Source organism: Schistocerca americana, chromosome 1, assembly GCF_021461395.2.
Source record: "Schistocerca americana isolate TAMUIC-IGC-003095 chromosome 1, iqSchAmer2.1, whole genome shotgun sequence".
Lineage (NCBI taxonomy): Eukaryota > Metazoa > Arthropoda > Insecta > Orthoptera > Acrididae > Schistocerca > Schistocerca americana.
In genome coordinates this window covers 140,030,481-140,046,765 of record NC_060119.1, presented here as the reverse complement: position 1 = coordinate 140,046,765, position 16,285 = coordinate 140,030,481, and the positions used below count along the sequence as shown (strand labels likewise).

The following is a 16,285-nucleotide window of genomic DNA, read 5'->3' as shown; positions in this document are numbered from 1 at the left end:
CACCGGAAACGACACGTGGTTGCGATTCCACTTTAAACTGCGGGTCCCCTTTCCCCAAGTGGGTAACTAGGGTGTGTTAGGGACACGGAAGTCTCCGAAAAGGCGCCCAATAGAAAGACGTGCACCAGGCCAGTGAGCCACACGAAATTATCATTATCACGGGGAAAAGTTGAACGTTTCCTCTCCACAACAAGGGTGATCAACTGGACGTCCACCTCGAACAGCAAAAGCGACAAGTCTTATAGACAGGAATTTTCCAGAATTTTCTCCAAGAACAACGAGCAGAAGACCATTAGGTTGGTGCGAAGTACGGAAAAGAACAAGATTTCGAAAAGAAATTTCTTACTGATGTGCAGGTCCTCTGTGCAGTTCCATGCTTTTAAGCGTTTCACACAAAAGACGACCAGTAATTAAGTGAAAATAAAATTTCATTCTTTTTTATTACACTATTGGGTCCAAATTTACTTACGTTTTGGTAAATAAACTAAAATCGACACAAAACGGTTTTAATGAATGTGTAAGGCGTGGCAATAGCGCGCTAGCCACTGCTAGAAAAAACACTCCCTCAAGCGTTTTAGGATTTAAGTAGCTGATTCCCATCGAACGAAGTTGGGAGTTTCCGTAGAGTTCAAATAATGGCACTTTGCAAATCGTCTTATCACGCCTTTTACTTCTGGTACATTTCGTCTAATTTGACAGTAGCATCAGTGCATTCCATCGTTCAGTAATATGAAAGTGAAGTAGCATGCCGATCCACTTTCTGTTGCATGTGCAATGATATCGTCAGGAATATTCAGATTTTACGCTTTTACACTTCAGTTATTTAGTGCTATCGGAAATAATGGAATTGGCATAACGCATCGCCATGTATCGGGTGGTTGTAAGTAGACTGTCGGCGTTCAGAGTGCTAAGGTGCAGGCTGTGTACATTGCAAGACGCTGAAACTCCATAGGTATATTCATTAATCGGTGTACGTAGTATGCTGAAAAAATAATAGTTCCACTTTCTGCCACCAGGTGAAAACATGGCACTGTAAGCAGTCAGAATGTGAAATGCTTCCTATTATGACGTCACTATACTATTTGCCGCTTGGCGACACGTGTTGATTTTTCTTTTTTTTTTTTTTTTGTTTAATGACTATTGGTGTAACGAATTAAGACTGTTGAACTTCTCTGTGAGAAACGCATGGGTGGCCCATTCCCATAGTAGCTGTTGATGGAGTTCAAAAAATGGTTCAAATGGCTCTGAGCACTATGGGACTTAACTGCTGTGGTCATCAGTCCCCTAGAACTTAGAACTACTTAAACCTAACCAACCTAAGGACGGCGGTTCCAGACTGAAGCGCCTAGAACCGCACGGCCACACCGGCCGACTTTGATGGAGTTGCTGTAGATATAATCGACTGTGCAGCACATGGTTCAAATTCAATAGCTGGTTGGTTGGTTGGTTTCAGGGGGTTGAAGGACCAAACTACAAAGGCCATCTCTCCCTTAATTCAATAGCCACCGCTCGAGTAGTGTCACGGGAGTTTTCTCTCCGCTGGTCAACATTTCAAAAGATTTTGCAGCGCATTTCACACCCATATCCATAAAAGTTCATATTGTGCACCAAACGAAGCCCCAACAAAGGCTGCAACGCCGTGACTTTGCCCTTCATTCTTTGGCATACATAGAAATGGATGATATTTGGGGCCGCCCAGGAGTAGCCGAGCGGTCTAGGGCGCTGCAGTCATGGACTGTGCGGCTGGTCCCGGCGGAGGTTCGAGTCCTCCCTCAGGCATGGGTGTGTGTGTGTTTGTTCTTAAGATAATTTAGGTTAAGTAGTGTGTAAGCTTAGGGACTGATGACCTTAGCAGTTAAGCCCCATAAGATTTCACACACATTTGAACATTTGATATTTGGGGGAGGGGGGGGGGGGGTAATGTTGTTTGGACAGACGACTTAAATTTAACTCTGGACGGTGCCGTCAGTGTACAAAAACGTTCCATACATGGTCTACTGCGCCCCATATTGTGCAGGAACATCCACTGCACTCAGTTTACGCGACTGTGTGGTGTGATCTAATTTCACAAGCTCCTTTATTCTCGGTCCATTTTTCTTAGAGGAGACGACACCTCGCGGGCCTGTTCGGTGTACTGTGACAGCTGCATGTTATAAGGATCGCCTTGAGCAACGCGTGATTCTGGGTTTGCAAGAGTGAACTGTGTACAAAACCCCAATCTTCAAGCAAGCTATGGCGATACCACATGCTGCTTGGCAAGTGAAAGGTATGCTTCGAGAAACCTTCGGTAATGACCACACCATCTCTAGGCAATTTCAAGAATTGTGGCCTTCCAGATCCCCCGAGCTAAATCCATGTGACTTCCGGTTGTGCCGGCCGCGGTGGTCTCGCGGTTCTAGGCGCGCAGTCCGGAACCGCGCGACTGCTACGGTCGCAGGTTCGAATCCTGCCTCGGGCATGGATGTGTGTGATGTCCTTAGGTTAGTTAGGTTTAAGTAGTTCTAAGTTCTAGGGGACTGATGACCACAGCTGTTAAGTCCTATAGTGCTCAGAGCCATTTGAACCATTTCTTCCGGTTGTGAAGATATCTGAAGCACTGTCTCTTAGAGATGTATCCGGACTCTTCTAGATCTGAAGAATAGCATACGATAACACATCACTCTGATTACACCAGATGTGCTGCGAGCAACTGTCGACCATTCCGTATCATGGATGCAGTATGTTGCTGAGTTGGGCTACCGTACTGAACACATGATGTAACTTGTGACCATATTCTAATAAAGGTGCGAGAACTATTATTATGGTTTGATCATTCCTCGCCTTTTCCTGCACCCACACCCACCACGCCATCCTATCACCTGGGGGCAGAACGTTAAACTATTATTTTTCAGCGTACTCTGCGAGCGCACCGATCAAGAAACATATTGATGATGTGTCTCAGTCCTGTGATGTACACAGCCTGCACTGCAGCATTTAGAACACAATCAGTTTAATTACAACCACCCCGTACTTCTGTACTTACCCCTTATGTTGTATGCAAGAGTGCCACGTGACTGAGTGTGACACTGTTGTCTTGTTCTAGGAGAGCAGTGGCGCCATTGCCCAGGTGACACAGCAGGACAGCTCAGTGCCCCAGGGCCCCATGGCACCCATGTTGATGCCTTATCAGGTGAGCCATTCTTGAGATTTTGTCTACGGTAGCCTTCAAACTCAGTCTCATAATCAATGGGAAACTTCAGGAACATGCCTACATCTACATCTACATATACATCCATACTCCGCAAGCCACCTGACGGTGTGTGGCGGAGGGTACCTTGAGTACCTCTATCGGTTCTCCCTTCTATTCCAGTCTCGTATTGTTCGTGGAAAAATGGTGCAAATGGCTCTGAGCACTATGGGACTTAACATCTATGGTCATCAAATGGCTCTGAGCACTATGGGACTTAACATCTGAGGTCATCAGTCCCCTAGAACTTAGAACTACTTAAACCTAACTAACCTAAGAACAGCACACAACACCCAGTCATCATGAGGCAGAGAAAATCCCTGACCCCGCCGGGAATCGAACCCGGGAACCCGGGCGCGGGAAGCGAGAACGCTACCGCACGACCACGAGCTGCGGACATTGTTCGTGGAAAGAAGGATTGTCGGTATGCTTCTGTGTGGGCTCTAATCTCTCTGATTTTATCCTCATGGTCTCTTCGCGAGATATACGTAGGAGAGAGCAATATACTGCTTGACTCTTCGGTGAAGGTATGTTCTCGAAACTTCAACAAAAGCCCGTACCGAGCTACTGAGCGTCTCTCCTGCAGAGTCTTCCACTACAGTTTATCTATCATCTCCGTAATGCTTTCGCGATTACTAAATGATCCTGCAACGAAGCGCGCTGCTCTCCGTTGGATCTTCTCTATCTCTTCTATCAACCCTATCTGGTACGGATCCCACACTGCTGAGCAGTATTCAAGCAGTGGGCGAACAAGCGTACTGTAACCTACTTCCTTTGTTTTCGGATTGTATTTCCTTAGGATTCTTCCAATGAATCTCAGCGTGGCATCTGCTTTACCAACGATCAACTTTATATGATCATTCCATTTTAAATCACTCCTAATGCCTACTCCCAGATAATTTATGGAATTAACTGCTTCCAGCTGCTGACCTACTATTTTGTAGCTAAATGATAAGGGATCTATCTTTCTATATATTCTCAGCACATTACACTTGTCTAAATTGAGATTCAATTGCCTACCATCCGCTCTTGTTCCGTTTGCAGTAAGTGGTGGACATTTATCGTTGATGTTCTTGAGCCTGCCACTAAAAACTCAAGTAACTGTGTGAGGGTGGTTCAGTAAGGATAAAAAGAACTCTCACTGGTGCATAAATATCCTATGCGAATTAAATTCCATGTCCAGTTAAACGTAACGATTGAAACTTTCGAACGCCGCCAGTAGTTGGAGGTAACAGTGCTTTCTGCTCAGAAACACATTTTCAACGTGGAGGTGTTGATGGGCACATGACCAGCGACTGAAACGCGAAGTGAAGGACATTTCTGTTTAAATAAAACGTCTGGAGTCTATGGAACGAGTGTAGTGTCACGAAATCAGGTGTGGTTTTGGTGTCAGGAACTTGCTTAAGGCAAAACAGACAACAATATGTACCACATCGAAGGATTGATTGAAGCCGATTGTCGCACTCCTTTGAGGCGGAATTCGAACATGACTCAACAGTTCCGTTAGCACTGTAGTCGATACAATGCTTACACTAGAACCAGTAAACTCACACCCCATTCTTTAAGGAATCGAACTCCATGTATAAAACAGTATGTTTAAAGTTTGTTGGAAATTCAGCACTGCTCTCATTATCAAACACTGGCTGAGCGGCCGCGGTGGTCTAGCGGTTCAAGGCGCGCAGTCCGGAACTGCGCGACTGCTACGGTCGCAGGTTCGAATCCTGCCTCGGGCATGGATGTGTGTGATGTCCTTAGGTTAATTAGGTTTAAATAGTTCTAAGTTCTAGGGGACTGATGACCACAGATGTGAAGTCCCATAGTGCTCAGAGCCATTTGAACCATTTTGAACTGGCTGAGCCTGGGTAATTTGCTCTTTGTCTTTTTAAAAAAGCTCGGTTTTCATGCATCATTATGACGACGTATTTCCTGAACCATTAGTCGCACAATGATAATTTGCAATGACATAACTTCACCCTATGAAGCGAGCGTATTGCTTATTTAAATAGAGCCGTTAAATAGGACAAGCAATCAGGGTACGACCAGGCCACGTGGTTCCATGAACGAACAAAAATAGGTTCCACGGTATAAGCAGGCGAATCCAGATACTGTTGCAAATTCAGTCTAACGTTCACTGTTTGAGATTCAGAACAAGCAGCTTTACATCGTTCACTACAAGTAATCTCAGGGGAACAATATACCAAGTTTTCACAATATTCACAAAGTAACCATATCAAGGCAGTTTACTCACGTATAATTGAATAAGAGAGGGACAACATGCTACAAATACTCCTGGATGAGTTAAGTATGAGTGGATAGCGCTGTCCATATGGGCACGCGATTCTGACCTGACGACAAAGAAAAGTTAAGTTTCGTTTTAATTATAAGAAGCACGCCACACGAAATTTTACTCCAGTAAGTCATGACTTGATAAACAAACACGATCTGCATGAATGTAGTCGGACAGATGCGAAAAGCGTTCATAAAATCTAAGAGCTCGTTGCAGTCTCACACAACAATTACGATACAGCATGGCGAAAACCGCATCTAGTGTCCACCTCCTCACAGAACGGTATTCTGCCCCAGGTAGGACCAAATGAAACAGAATACAGCGCCAGAATCAAGCTTCCAGCTGACCATGCTTCCACACAACTGAAAATCCGCGACTGTTTGCCTGATTGGCTCGCGCTAGCCAAAGTTCTTGACCGGTGCAAGATGTCACCCGCTCATCGTCCAGAGATGCGGGAGTCCGCTAAGGTATGACACCACGCCTAAAAGTACCCTACGTGCCTCTTTGGAAAACAATGGAATGACAAATTGCGTACTTATGAAATGAGATGGTGCGAATAGCAGAAGCGTTTCAAATTGAGTGTCTCTTTGATATCTTGAAGAAACCTTATAAAAACCGAGCTAGGTGGCGCAGTGGTTAGCGCACTGGACTCGCATTCGGGAGGACGACGGTTCAATCCCGCACCCGGCCATCCTGATTTAGGTTTTGCGTGATTTCCCTAAATCGCTCCAGGCAAATGACGGGATGGTTCCTTTGAAAGGGTATGGCCGACTTCCTTCCCTAATCCGATGAGACCTCACTGTTTGATCTCTTCACCCAAACAACCCAACCCAACCCTTATAAAACCACAATCACATCAAGTGTAAATTTTCGCTGACAATTAGTGTAACACATATTTGTGCTTCGCATAAATATGAAACGAAAGGAAGGCGGTAATGCACACTCAGAGCAGTCCACTATCGCCATTTCAGCATAATTGCTTCATACCACATCATCAGCTACTTTGCTTATACGCTCGTGTCAAGACCTTCTGCTAAAGTTCTTTCTTTCCATCATTCCTTTATAGTTTTCAGCAACGACTCTGAAACAATACGGGGGCAACCAGTGTCTTCGTTTCATTATATTCTTCGCGATACATTTTGGGTCGTTGCAGAGTCTTCATTCTTTCCGTGATCAATTTATTTGACTTTCAATAGCCTCCTGTAACACCAGAATTCGAAGGTCACCCACTGTTTCTTTTATGCTTCCCGACCATCTTTCACTGAACTGTGCTCCAAACGTGGCTTTCCATGAATCTTCTTCTGGTCTCAAGGATTGTATTTTTGGATGTTAGAGATATTTCCTTTGTTTTATAGTATCATCAAAAATTCAATTGAGTTTTCGTTTTGTGTTGATTGTAAAAAGTCTATGGTACAGGGAAAATGTAGAATCATAAATAATGGTAAGGCAAGAAGATAAACTTTTGAGATGTGGTGCCACAGGAGAATTTTGGAGATTTGATGGATGGATCGAATCGGGGACCAAACAGATTCAGATGTACGTAGGTTTCAGTAGTTTTGCAGAGATTAAGACACTTCCCCGAGGACAGATTAGTGAAGAGAGCTGCGTCAAACCAGTCTTTGGCGGAACACAACACCTACAAAACGATTTTAAGTATATTACACTCCTGGAAATTGAAATAAGAACACCGTGAATTCATTGTCCCAGGAAGGGGAAACTTTATTGACACATTCCTGGGGTCAGATACATCACATGATCACACTGACAGAACCACAGGCACATAGACACAGGCAACAGAGCATGCACAATGTCGGCACTAGTACAGTGTATATCCACCTTTCGCAGCAATGCAGGCTGCTATTCTCCCATGGAGACGATCGTAGAGATGCTGGATGTAGTCCTGTGGAACGGCTTGCCATGCCATTTCCACCTGGCGCCTCAGTTGGACCAGCGTTCGTGCTGGACGTGCAGACCGTGTGAGACGACGCTTCATCCAGTCCCAAACATGCTCAATGGGGGACAGATCCGGAGATCTTGCTGGCCAGGGTAGATGACTTACTCCTTCTAGAGCACGTTGGGTGGCACGGGATACATGCGGACGCGCATTGTCCTGTTGGAACAGCAAGTTCCCTTGCCGGTCTAGGAATGGTAGAACGATGGGTTCGATGACGGTTTGGATGTACCGTGCACTATTCAGTGTCCCCTCGACGATCACCAGTGGTGTACGGCCAGTGTAGGAGATCGCTCCCCACACCATGATGCCGGGTGTTGGCCCTGTGTGCCTCGGTCGTATGCAGTCCTGATTGTGGCGCTCACCTGCACGGCGCCAAACACGCATACGACCATCATTGGCACCAAGGCAGAAGCGACTCTCATCGCTGAAGACGACACGTCTCCATTCGTCCCTCCATTCACGCCTGTCGCGACACCACTGGAGGCGGGCTGCACGATGTTGGGGCGTGAGCGGAAGACGGCCTAACGGTGTGCGGGACCGTAGCCCAGCTTCATGGAGACGGTTGCGAATGGTCCTCGCCGATACCCCAGGAGCAACAGTGTCCCTAATTTGCTGGGAAGTGGCGGTGCGGTCCCCTACGGCACTGCGTAGGATCCTACGATCTTGGCGTGCATCCGTGCGTCGCTGCGGTCCGGTCCCAGGTCGACGGGCACGTGCACCTTCCGCCGACCACTGGCGACAACATCGATGTACTGTGGAGACCTCACGCCCCACGTGTTGAGCAATTCGGCGGTACGTCCACCCGGCCTCCCGCATGCCCACTATACGCCCTCGCTCAAAGTCCGTCAACTGCACATACGGTTCACGTCCACGCTGTCGCGGCATGCTACCAGTGTTAAAGACTGCGATGGAGCTCCGTATGCCACGGCAAACTGGCTGACACTGACGGCGGCGGTGCACAAATGCTGCGCAGCTAGCGCCATTCGACGGCCAACACCACGGTTCCTGGTGTGTCCACTGTGCCGTGCGTGTGATCATTGCTTGTACAGCCCTCTCGCAGTGTCCGGAGCAAGTATGGTGGGTCTGACACACCGGTGTCAATGTGTTCTTTTTTCCATTTCCAGGAGTGTATTTGGTCCGCGTCCTTAGCCCAGTGGTGAGCGAGCCTAGCTGCTCTACAAAAGACCCGGATTCGATTTTCGGTACTGCCAGAGATTTTTCTTTGTTGAAAGGACTGGAATGGGGTGCACTTTTATAGATGACTAGCAGAGAAACCCGGTATTGTTCAGGTATTTATTTTACAGCTGTGCGTCCGTGGCCATATCAGGCAGCATCTGGCCGTGTGCTTAATGGTTATGACGTCATATCTCCTGACCTTGTGTCGTTCAATGACATAATTTTGTAGGTAGATTTAGCAGCGTATGTGGATACTGTCTACAAAATGTTTTGCGAATAGAATTAGTAGCAACTAAATAATAAATTTAAACGTGATGCACGATGCGTCAGATTTTTAAAGCATCTCACTGTTTACGACGTAACGTCTCCTGAACTATTTGACGTACAATGATACGATATTGTAGGTATTTTCAGCGGCATATGTGGATACCGTCTGCGAAGTTTATTGCGAACAGCGTTACTAGTAAAGAAGTAATAAACTGGAACGTCATGCGTGATGCGGCAGTGCTGGGCAATCAATAAGTGTCTGCGTGCGAACCATTCAAGCAACATAATCGATACACAGTTTTCGGAACCGAAGGCCCACTCCTGTACCCTTGACGTCTGCACGACACAAAGCTTTACGCCTCGCCTGGACTCATCAACACCGACATTGGACTGTTGAAGACTGGAAACATATTGCCTGCTCGGACGAGTATCGTTTCAAATCGTATCTAGCGGACGGACGTGTACGTGTATGGAGACAACCTCACGAATCGATGGACCCTACATGTCAGCGGGGACTGTTCAAGCTGGTGGAGGCTCTGTGACGGTGTGGGGCATGTACAGTTGGCGTGATATGGGATCCTTGATACGTGTAGATACGACTCTGACAGGTGACACGTACGTAAGCATCTTGTCTGGTTACCTGCATCTATTCATGTCCATTGTACATTTCGGCGGAATGGACAATTCCAGCAGGACAATGCGACACCCCACACGTCCAGAATTGCTACCAAGTGGCTCCAGGAACACTCTTCAGAGTTTAACCACTTTCGCTGGGCACCAAACTCCCCAGACATGAACATTATTGAGCATAGTTGGGATGCCTTGCAACGTGCTGTTCAGAAGAGATCTCCATCCCCTCGTACTCTAAATTATTTATGGACAGCCCTGCAGGATTCATGGTGTCAGTTTCCTCCAGCACTACTTCAGAAATCATTCGAGCCCATGTCACGTCGTGTTGCGGCACTTCTGCGTGCTCGCTGGGGCCCTAAACGATATTAGGCAGGTGTACCAGTTTCTTTGGCTCTGCAGTGTATCATGTGTTTATTCTTTTTTTTTCATTAGAAATGATCCGAAACTCCTATCTATGTGGATAAATAAAGTGTGGTCGCAGGTTCGAATCCTGCCTCGGGCATGGATGTGTGTGATGTGCTTAGGTTAGTTAGGTTTAAGTAGTTCTAAGTTCTAGAGGACTGATGACCTAAGATGTTAGGTCCCATAGTGCTCAGAGCCATTTGAGCCATTTTTGAAAGTGTGGTCCAGCGAATTGCTTTAGACGTGACAAATGATCCTTGGATAGCGTAATAAAGAAATATAAAAATATCAAAGAGCATATTTAATAAAGATGGCATCTTCTGGGATAGAGTAATCAAAAAGACAAAAATATCTGACTAAATGAAGAGAGCGTCTTTTAGCTAAACACAGCTTCGGACATGGCCATCAGAATGCTGAAATGCACGCGGCGGGCTCCCATCGTAAACATTACCTCGTGGGTCGCTGGGGGAGCACCAGTAATATGGCAAGCGGTAGCATAGCTACACAAGGGCTGCGACAGTTAACACAGGACACTCACTGTTTGAAAATGGTTGGGGAGCACTAATAAGAATTTTCATGGATATCTAACCACTTGATGCTGCTGGAAACTGGAGAAAATTTTATAAATATATAGCAGTGGCATTAATTCTGAACACTTTGTAGAGGTACATTGATTATGACATTCGGGAGTTTATTTAAGCTGAAACGTACATTCCGACGGAATGGACAATTCCAGCAATTTTCCAGCAATTTACCTCAAATTTTCAAAAACATGCTTTAATGTCCACTATTGAAAATTAAACTTCAAATATTAAAATTTAATTAATTCTTTTAAAAAACGATCGAAATACAACCTAACAATGTCAGAAAGTTACAAATTACTTGGCACAAAAGTTATTGCAATATTTCTTATTATTTTGTGGGATATCCTTTTGATTTAATCATGTCTTGACTCTGCGCAGCGCTGAGTCCACCAAATGTCGAAGATCTGGTTGATCACTATTAACCACGAACTAACAATGGCCTCTAGAAGCTCTCTCTTGTTACCGGGACTCTGCCTTGAAAACATAATTTTATGCCGCGACGACATGTTCTCAACTGGGTTAAGATAGGGACTGTTGCCAGCGTAAGGCAGCCCACTAATTCGATGGTTATCGTACCATTTCTTATTGATTTTCCCAGTATGACATGGCGTATTCTTTTGCCGAAACATGTCCTGTGTGTCCTTATCTTCCAACAAATCGTGGATAGTGGGCAGCAATTTTAGCACTAAGACTTCGTTTTGGCACTTTTTTGCGGTAATGTTGCCCCGTAGAACTGGCAGATGTCCAATGCCATGACTTGCCATGCAGCTCCACACAGTAACACTGATGGGATGCTTCATAATGGCATTGGTTTACCGAGGCAATAAGTCTTCGCCTGGTCGACGACGAGCGAACTTAACTCCATCACTTCCAAAGATGCTGATCTTACTCTCATCACTCCAAATGACTCTTACCCAGACTGCTTGTGTCCATTCCCTGTATACTTATGCCCATTGCACACGTTTCTTCCTCTGCATTTCGTTCAGATAACACTTGTCCCTGGGAGTCCTCGCACGCAGTTTTCGCAGAGTTGCCGTCTGAACGGTCGATCAGAAACTTCAAACTCAGAAGTCTTCAAGATGAGATTTATGTTTTTTACCGATGACCTTGCAAAGAAAGACTGCAGATTCTGCGACAATCTTGGTTAGTCGAAATTGGCTTTCTGCCCGTTCTTGGAGAAATTTTGATTGACCCAATTTCTTCATACCTGCTGTAAACATGCCTCACTCTAGATTTTGTGGTGCCTCTGCCCAACCTTCTTGCTGTTTCTGCATACGTATAACCTTCTTCACGGACTGTTAATGACTTACTCCGTTTACTTGGTGACTAATCATCACGTTCTGGTACAGGAGAGATCGTTTTCAGTCCGGCACCCTCTCAACCTAGGTCACAAAAAAAGTTCAAATGTGTGTGAAATCTTATGGGACTTAACCGCTAAGGTCACCAGTCCCTAAGCTTACACACTACTTAACCTAAATTATCCTAAGGACAAACACAGACACCCATGACAGAGGGAGGACTCGAACCTCCGGCGGGACCAGCCGCACAGTCCATGACTAGGTCACACTAAAGAAACCTCACAGTTCAACAACAACGATGTATTGGTACTACTAGAGTTATAACAATGACCAAAACGCTTTTTCTGACTGGATAGAGCGAAAATAATACGCTCTCACTGATTGATTTGTTGGAACAGATCAAGTTACAAACGGATGCCCAAGCAGGTGAAATAGTGAACATTTTTTAATCGTTTTGAGTCGATTTATTCATTTTTAATTAAAACATATAGCAGCACATTCTCTAAAAATGATTAACATTCAATAGGACATATAAAAAATAACAGGATAATTTATTAATTTTGTATACTAAATCTTACTTACATCTTGTTATGCTAAAGTGAGCGTTCCGACAATGCGTCCAGAATTAATGCTGCTGCTGTATATCGCCATCGTACCACGCATTCATACACTTGTAATAAGGTGTATTTAATGCGTTTGTTAGCAGGGACAGCGACCCTTGGGCGTCATCTTCCAGTCGAACGAGCCGTACCCTGGGCTGAGCCCACCGCCAGCCTACCAGCCAGAGCAGGTGGCGTGGGGAGTCCCGCCCGTGCAGATGCCTGTCTACCCAGCTCCCTTCCGTCAACAGCCGCCTCAACAGGAGCAGCAGCCCAGAACACCAACTGTCGTCGAGTTTCCGCGACCTGCTGGCTACCCAGACGACTTCCAGGTCAAGGGCGGCTACCAGCCATTCTTGAGCCAGCGACAGGCCTACAACCCACCTCTAGTCAGCTTCGGCATGCCTCCTGTTGCGGAGGACCGCGTGGGTGCGGTGCCGCCACCTCCCGGGGGCGTTGCGCAGTTCCCGATGCCTCCCAGCTACGTACCCGAAACTCCACTGGAGGAGACCAGCCAGGCTGAGGTCGTGCCTGACAAAAACGAGCAATCCGAATCACGCGAGACCGAGAAAGGCAAGGACGACGACGAGAAGGACGACGACGACGCTAGCGACGAGATCGAGAACAAGGTGAAGGCCCTGAAAGACGCAGTGGATGTGGAAGAGGAGGTGGTGCCAGCACTGGTGGTGTTCCTGCGCAAGAAGGGCCACAAGGCGTTCCACGACAAGGACTCGGTGGGCATCCCCGGCAAGGAGGACCGCTTCCGGCGCAGCCCCGGCGGGGGCAGTGGCTCCTCCAGCCACTCGTCCAGCTCCAGCTCCTCCAGCTCGGGTCCGCTCTACTTCGGCGACGGCGGCGGCAGCTACAGCTCCAGCCAGAGCAGCGCCTCGTCCAGCTCTGGAGGCGGCGCGCCCCTAGGTCACGGTGCGGGTGCTCCAGGTCTCGGAGGCGGTAACGCCTTCTACGGTGGAGGACACGCGCCATCTTCTGGATACGGCGTCTCTGGCGGCGGCGGCGGCGGCAGCGGTGGCTATGGCAACACTGGATACGGCAACACGGGCTACGGCACCAGTGGTTACGGCGGCGGTGCTGGAGGCGGCGGCGGCGGCTATGGCGGCAGCGGGTACGCATCAGTCATCTTCTACTCGTTATCACATATGAAGGGCTTATTTCAATAGTGGTAGAAGTCCATTTTTGTTCATTCTGAGTTACAGAGTCCTAAAGTTAAATGAGCGCTGAAAAATCTGTAGTTGAGATAACAGATACTTCCAGAATGAGATTTTCACTCTGCAGCGGAGTGTGGCAGATTAAAACTGTATGCCGGACCGAGACTCGAACTCGGGACCTTTGCCTTTCGCGGGCAAGTGCTCTACCAGTTCTGCATGGTTCGCAGGAGAGCTTCTGTAAAGTTTGGAAGGTAGGAGACGAGGTAGCAGAAGTAAAGCTGGGAGGACGGGGCGTGAGTCGTGTTTCGGTAGCTCAGTTGGTAGAGCACTTGCCCGCAAAAGGCAAAGGTCCCGAGTTCGAGTCTCGGTCCGGGACACAGTTTTAATCTGCCAGGAAGTTTCATATCAGCGCACGCTCCGCTGCAGAGTGAAAGTCTCATTCTGGAAACATTCCCCAGGCTGTGGCTAATCCATGTCTCCCCAATATCATTTCTTTCAGGAGTGCTAGTTCTGCATGGTTCGCAGGAGAGCTTCTGTAAAGTTTGGAAGGTAGGAGACGAGGTACTGGCAGAAGTAAAGCTGTGAGGACGGGGCGTGAGTCGTGCTTGGGTAGCTCAGTTGGTAGAGAACTTGCCCGCAAAAGGCAAAGGTCCCGAGTTCGAGTCTCGGTCCGGAACACAGTTTTAATCTGCCAGGAAGTTTCATATCAGCGCACGCTCCGCTGCAGAGTGAAAGTCTCATTCTGGAAACATCCCCCAGGCTGTGGCTAATCCATGTCTCCCCAATATCATTTCTTTCAGGAGTGCTATTTCTGCATGGTTCGCAGGAAAGCTTCTGTAAAGTTTGGAAGGTAGGAGACGAGGTACTGGCAGAAGTAAAGCGGTGAGGACGGGGCGTGAGTCGTGCTTGGGTAGCTCAGTTGGTAGAGAACTTGCCCGCAAAAGGCAAAGGTCACGAGTTCGAGTCTCGGTCCGGCACACAGTTTTAATCTGCCAGGAAGTTTCATATCAGCGCACGCTCCGCTGCAGAGTGAAAGTCTCATTCTGGAAACATCCCCTAGGCTGTGGCTAATCCATGTCTCCCCAATATCATTTCTTTCAGGAGTGCTAGTTCTGCATGGTTCGCAGGTGAGCTTCTGTAAAGTTTGGAAGGTAGGAGAGGAGATACTGGCAGAAGTAAAGCTGTGAGGACGGGGCGTGAGTCGTGCTTGGGTAGCTCAGTTGGTAGAGAACTTGCCCGCAAAAGGCAAAGGTCCCGAGTTCGAGTCTCGGTCCGGCACACAGCTTTAATCTGCCAGGAAGTTTCATAACATGTACTTGCTACTCATTTAACTTTAGGACTCTGTATCTCAGAACGAACAAAAATGGACTTGTACCACTATTGAAATAAGCCCTTCATATAATACTGTTTCCTTTCAGCCAAATATATTGGGCGATTGGTTATTGCCACTGCTTCCCCCACGTAAGCAAATGTCACCCATACACTGATGAAAAAAGCCCGATACCAAAAAAAAATTTAATGTAGAGTAAGGAAATGTCCGGAATACATTTGTCTAGTAACAGATTAAAGTGATTAACATTGCAGGATCACAGTTTAATGTAAGCGCGATATAAGCCATTACAAATGTGAAATGCATGTACATTAATAAACGGTGTTGAATCCAAGCATGCTAACGTGCATGCATTGTGTTGTACAGGTGCCGATTGTCAGTTTGTGGGATGGAGTTCCACAACTGTTGCTTTTGGTCGATCTATAGAGGGTCGGTTAGTGCTGTTTGTCGATAACAATTGAGTTGCCGTCCAACGACGTCCCATATGTGCTGGAGACAGATCTGGTGATCAAGCAGGCCACAGCAATACGTTGCACTCTGTAGACTATGTTGGCTTACAACAGCGGCACGTGGGCGACCGTTGTCCTATTGGAGAACACCCTCTGGAATGCTGTTCATGAGTGGCAGCACAACGATCACCAGATTCACGCACGAATTTGCAATCAGGGTGCGTGGGATACCCACGAGAGAGCCCCTTTTGCCACGAAATCGCAGCACAGACTCCATAAGTAGGACCATTGCGTCTTGCGCAAATACAGGTTTGTTGCAGGCCTCCTTCTAACCAACATAGCCCATCACTGGCACCGAGGCAGAAGCAGCTTTCATCAGGAAACACTACAGACCTCCACCCTTCCCTCTAATCAGCTTTCGTGTGAAATTACTGAAGCCGCAAATGACGGTGGTTTGGGGTCAATGGGACGCACGCTCTAGGACGTCTGGCTCGGAGCTGTCATTGAACTAACTGATTTGTAACTTTTCGTTATGTCAGAGCGGTGCCAACTGCTGCTCAGTTTGCTGCTGCAGATGCAGTGGAACGCGCGAGAGCCATAAGCTGAACACTGTGGTCTTCCCTCTCTGTAGTGCCACGTGGCTGTACGGAGCTCGGTCTTCTTGCGACCGTACATTCTCAGTACCTCCGCTGACAACAATCAAGTATTTCTGCAGTATCGCAGAAGGAACATCCAGCGTCTCGTAGACCTGTTACACGACAGATTAAAACTCCGTGAGGTGTTGGTAATGGCGTCTTTGTCACCTTAGAGCCATTCTTGACTAACATCAACTCACCACGTCCTATCTCAAAGTTATTTAACACTCACGACCATTGCAGGGTGTATTTAAAGCAAACGTGATTTTTGAAGTGTTGGCA

The 16,285-nt window shown here is 47.1% G+C and overlaps 1 protein-coding gene and 1 non-coding gene across 2 annotated transcripts in view; both read left to right on the top strand.

The window, feature by feature from the left end:
* The window catches only part of LOC124550973 (fibrous sheath CABYR-binding protein-like), a 122,586-nt gene that overhangs the window by 97,241 nt on the left and 9,060 nt on the right, over positions 1–16,285 (top strand). Inside the window, exons 8-9 of the mRNA XM_047125796.1 lie at positions 3,083–3,169; positions 12,531–13,546. Coding sequence (XP_046981752.1) covers positions 3,083–3,169; positions 12,531–13,546 — 1,103 coding nt within the window. The remainder of the gene's footprint in view (positions 1–3,082; positions 3,170–12,530; positions 13,547–16,285) is intronic.
* Positions 13,892–13,966, top strand: Trnal-caa. Its single transcript has one exon. It is a non-coding gene; the product is annotated as a tRNA-Leu (tRNA).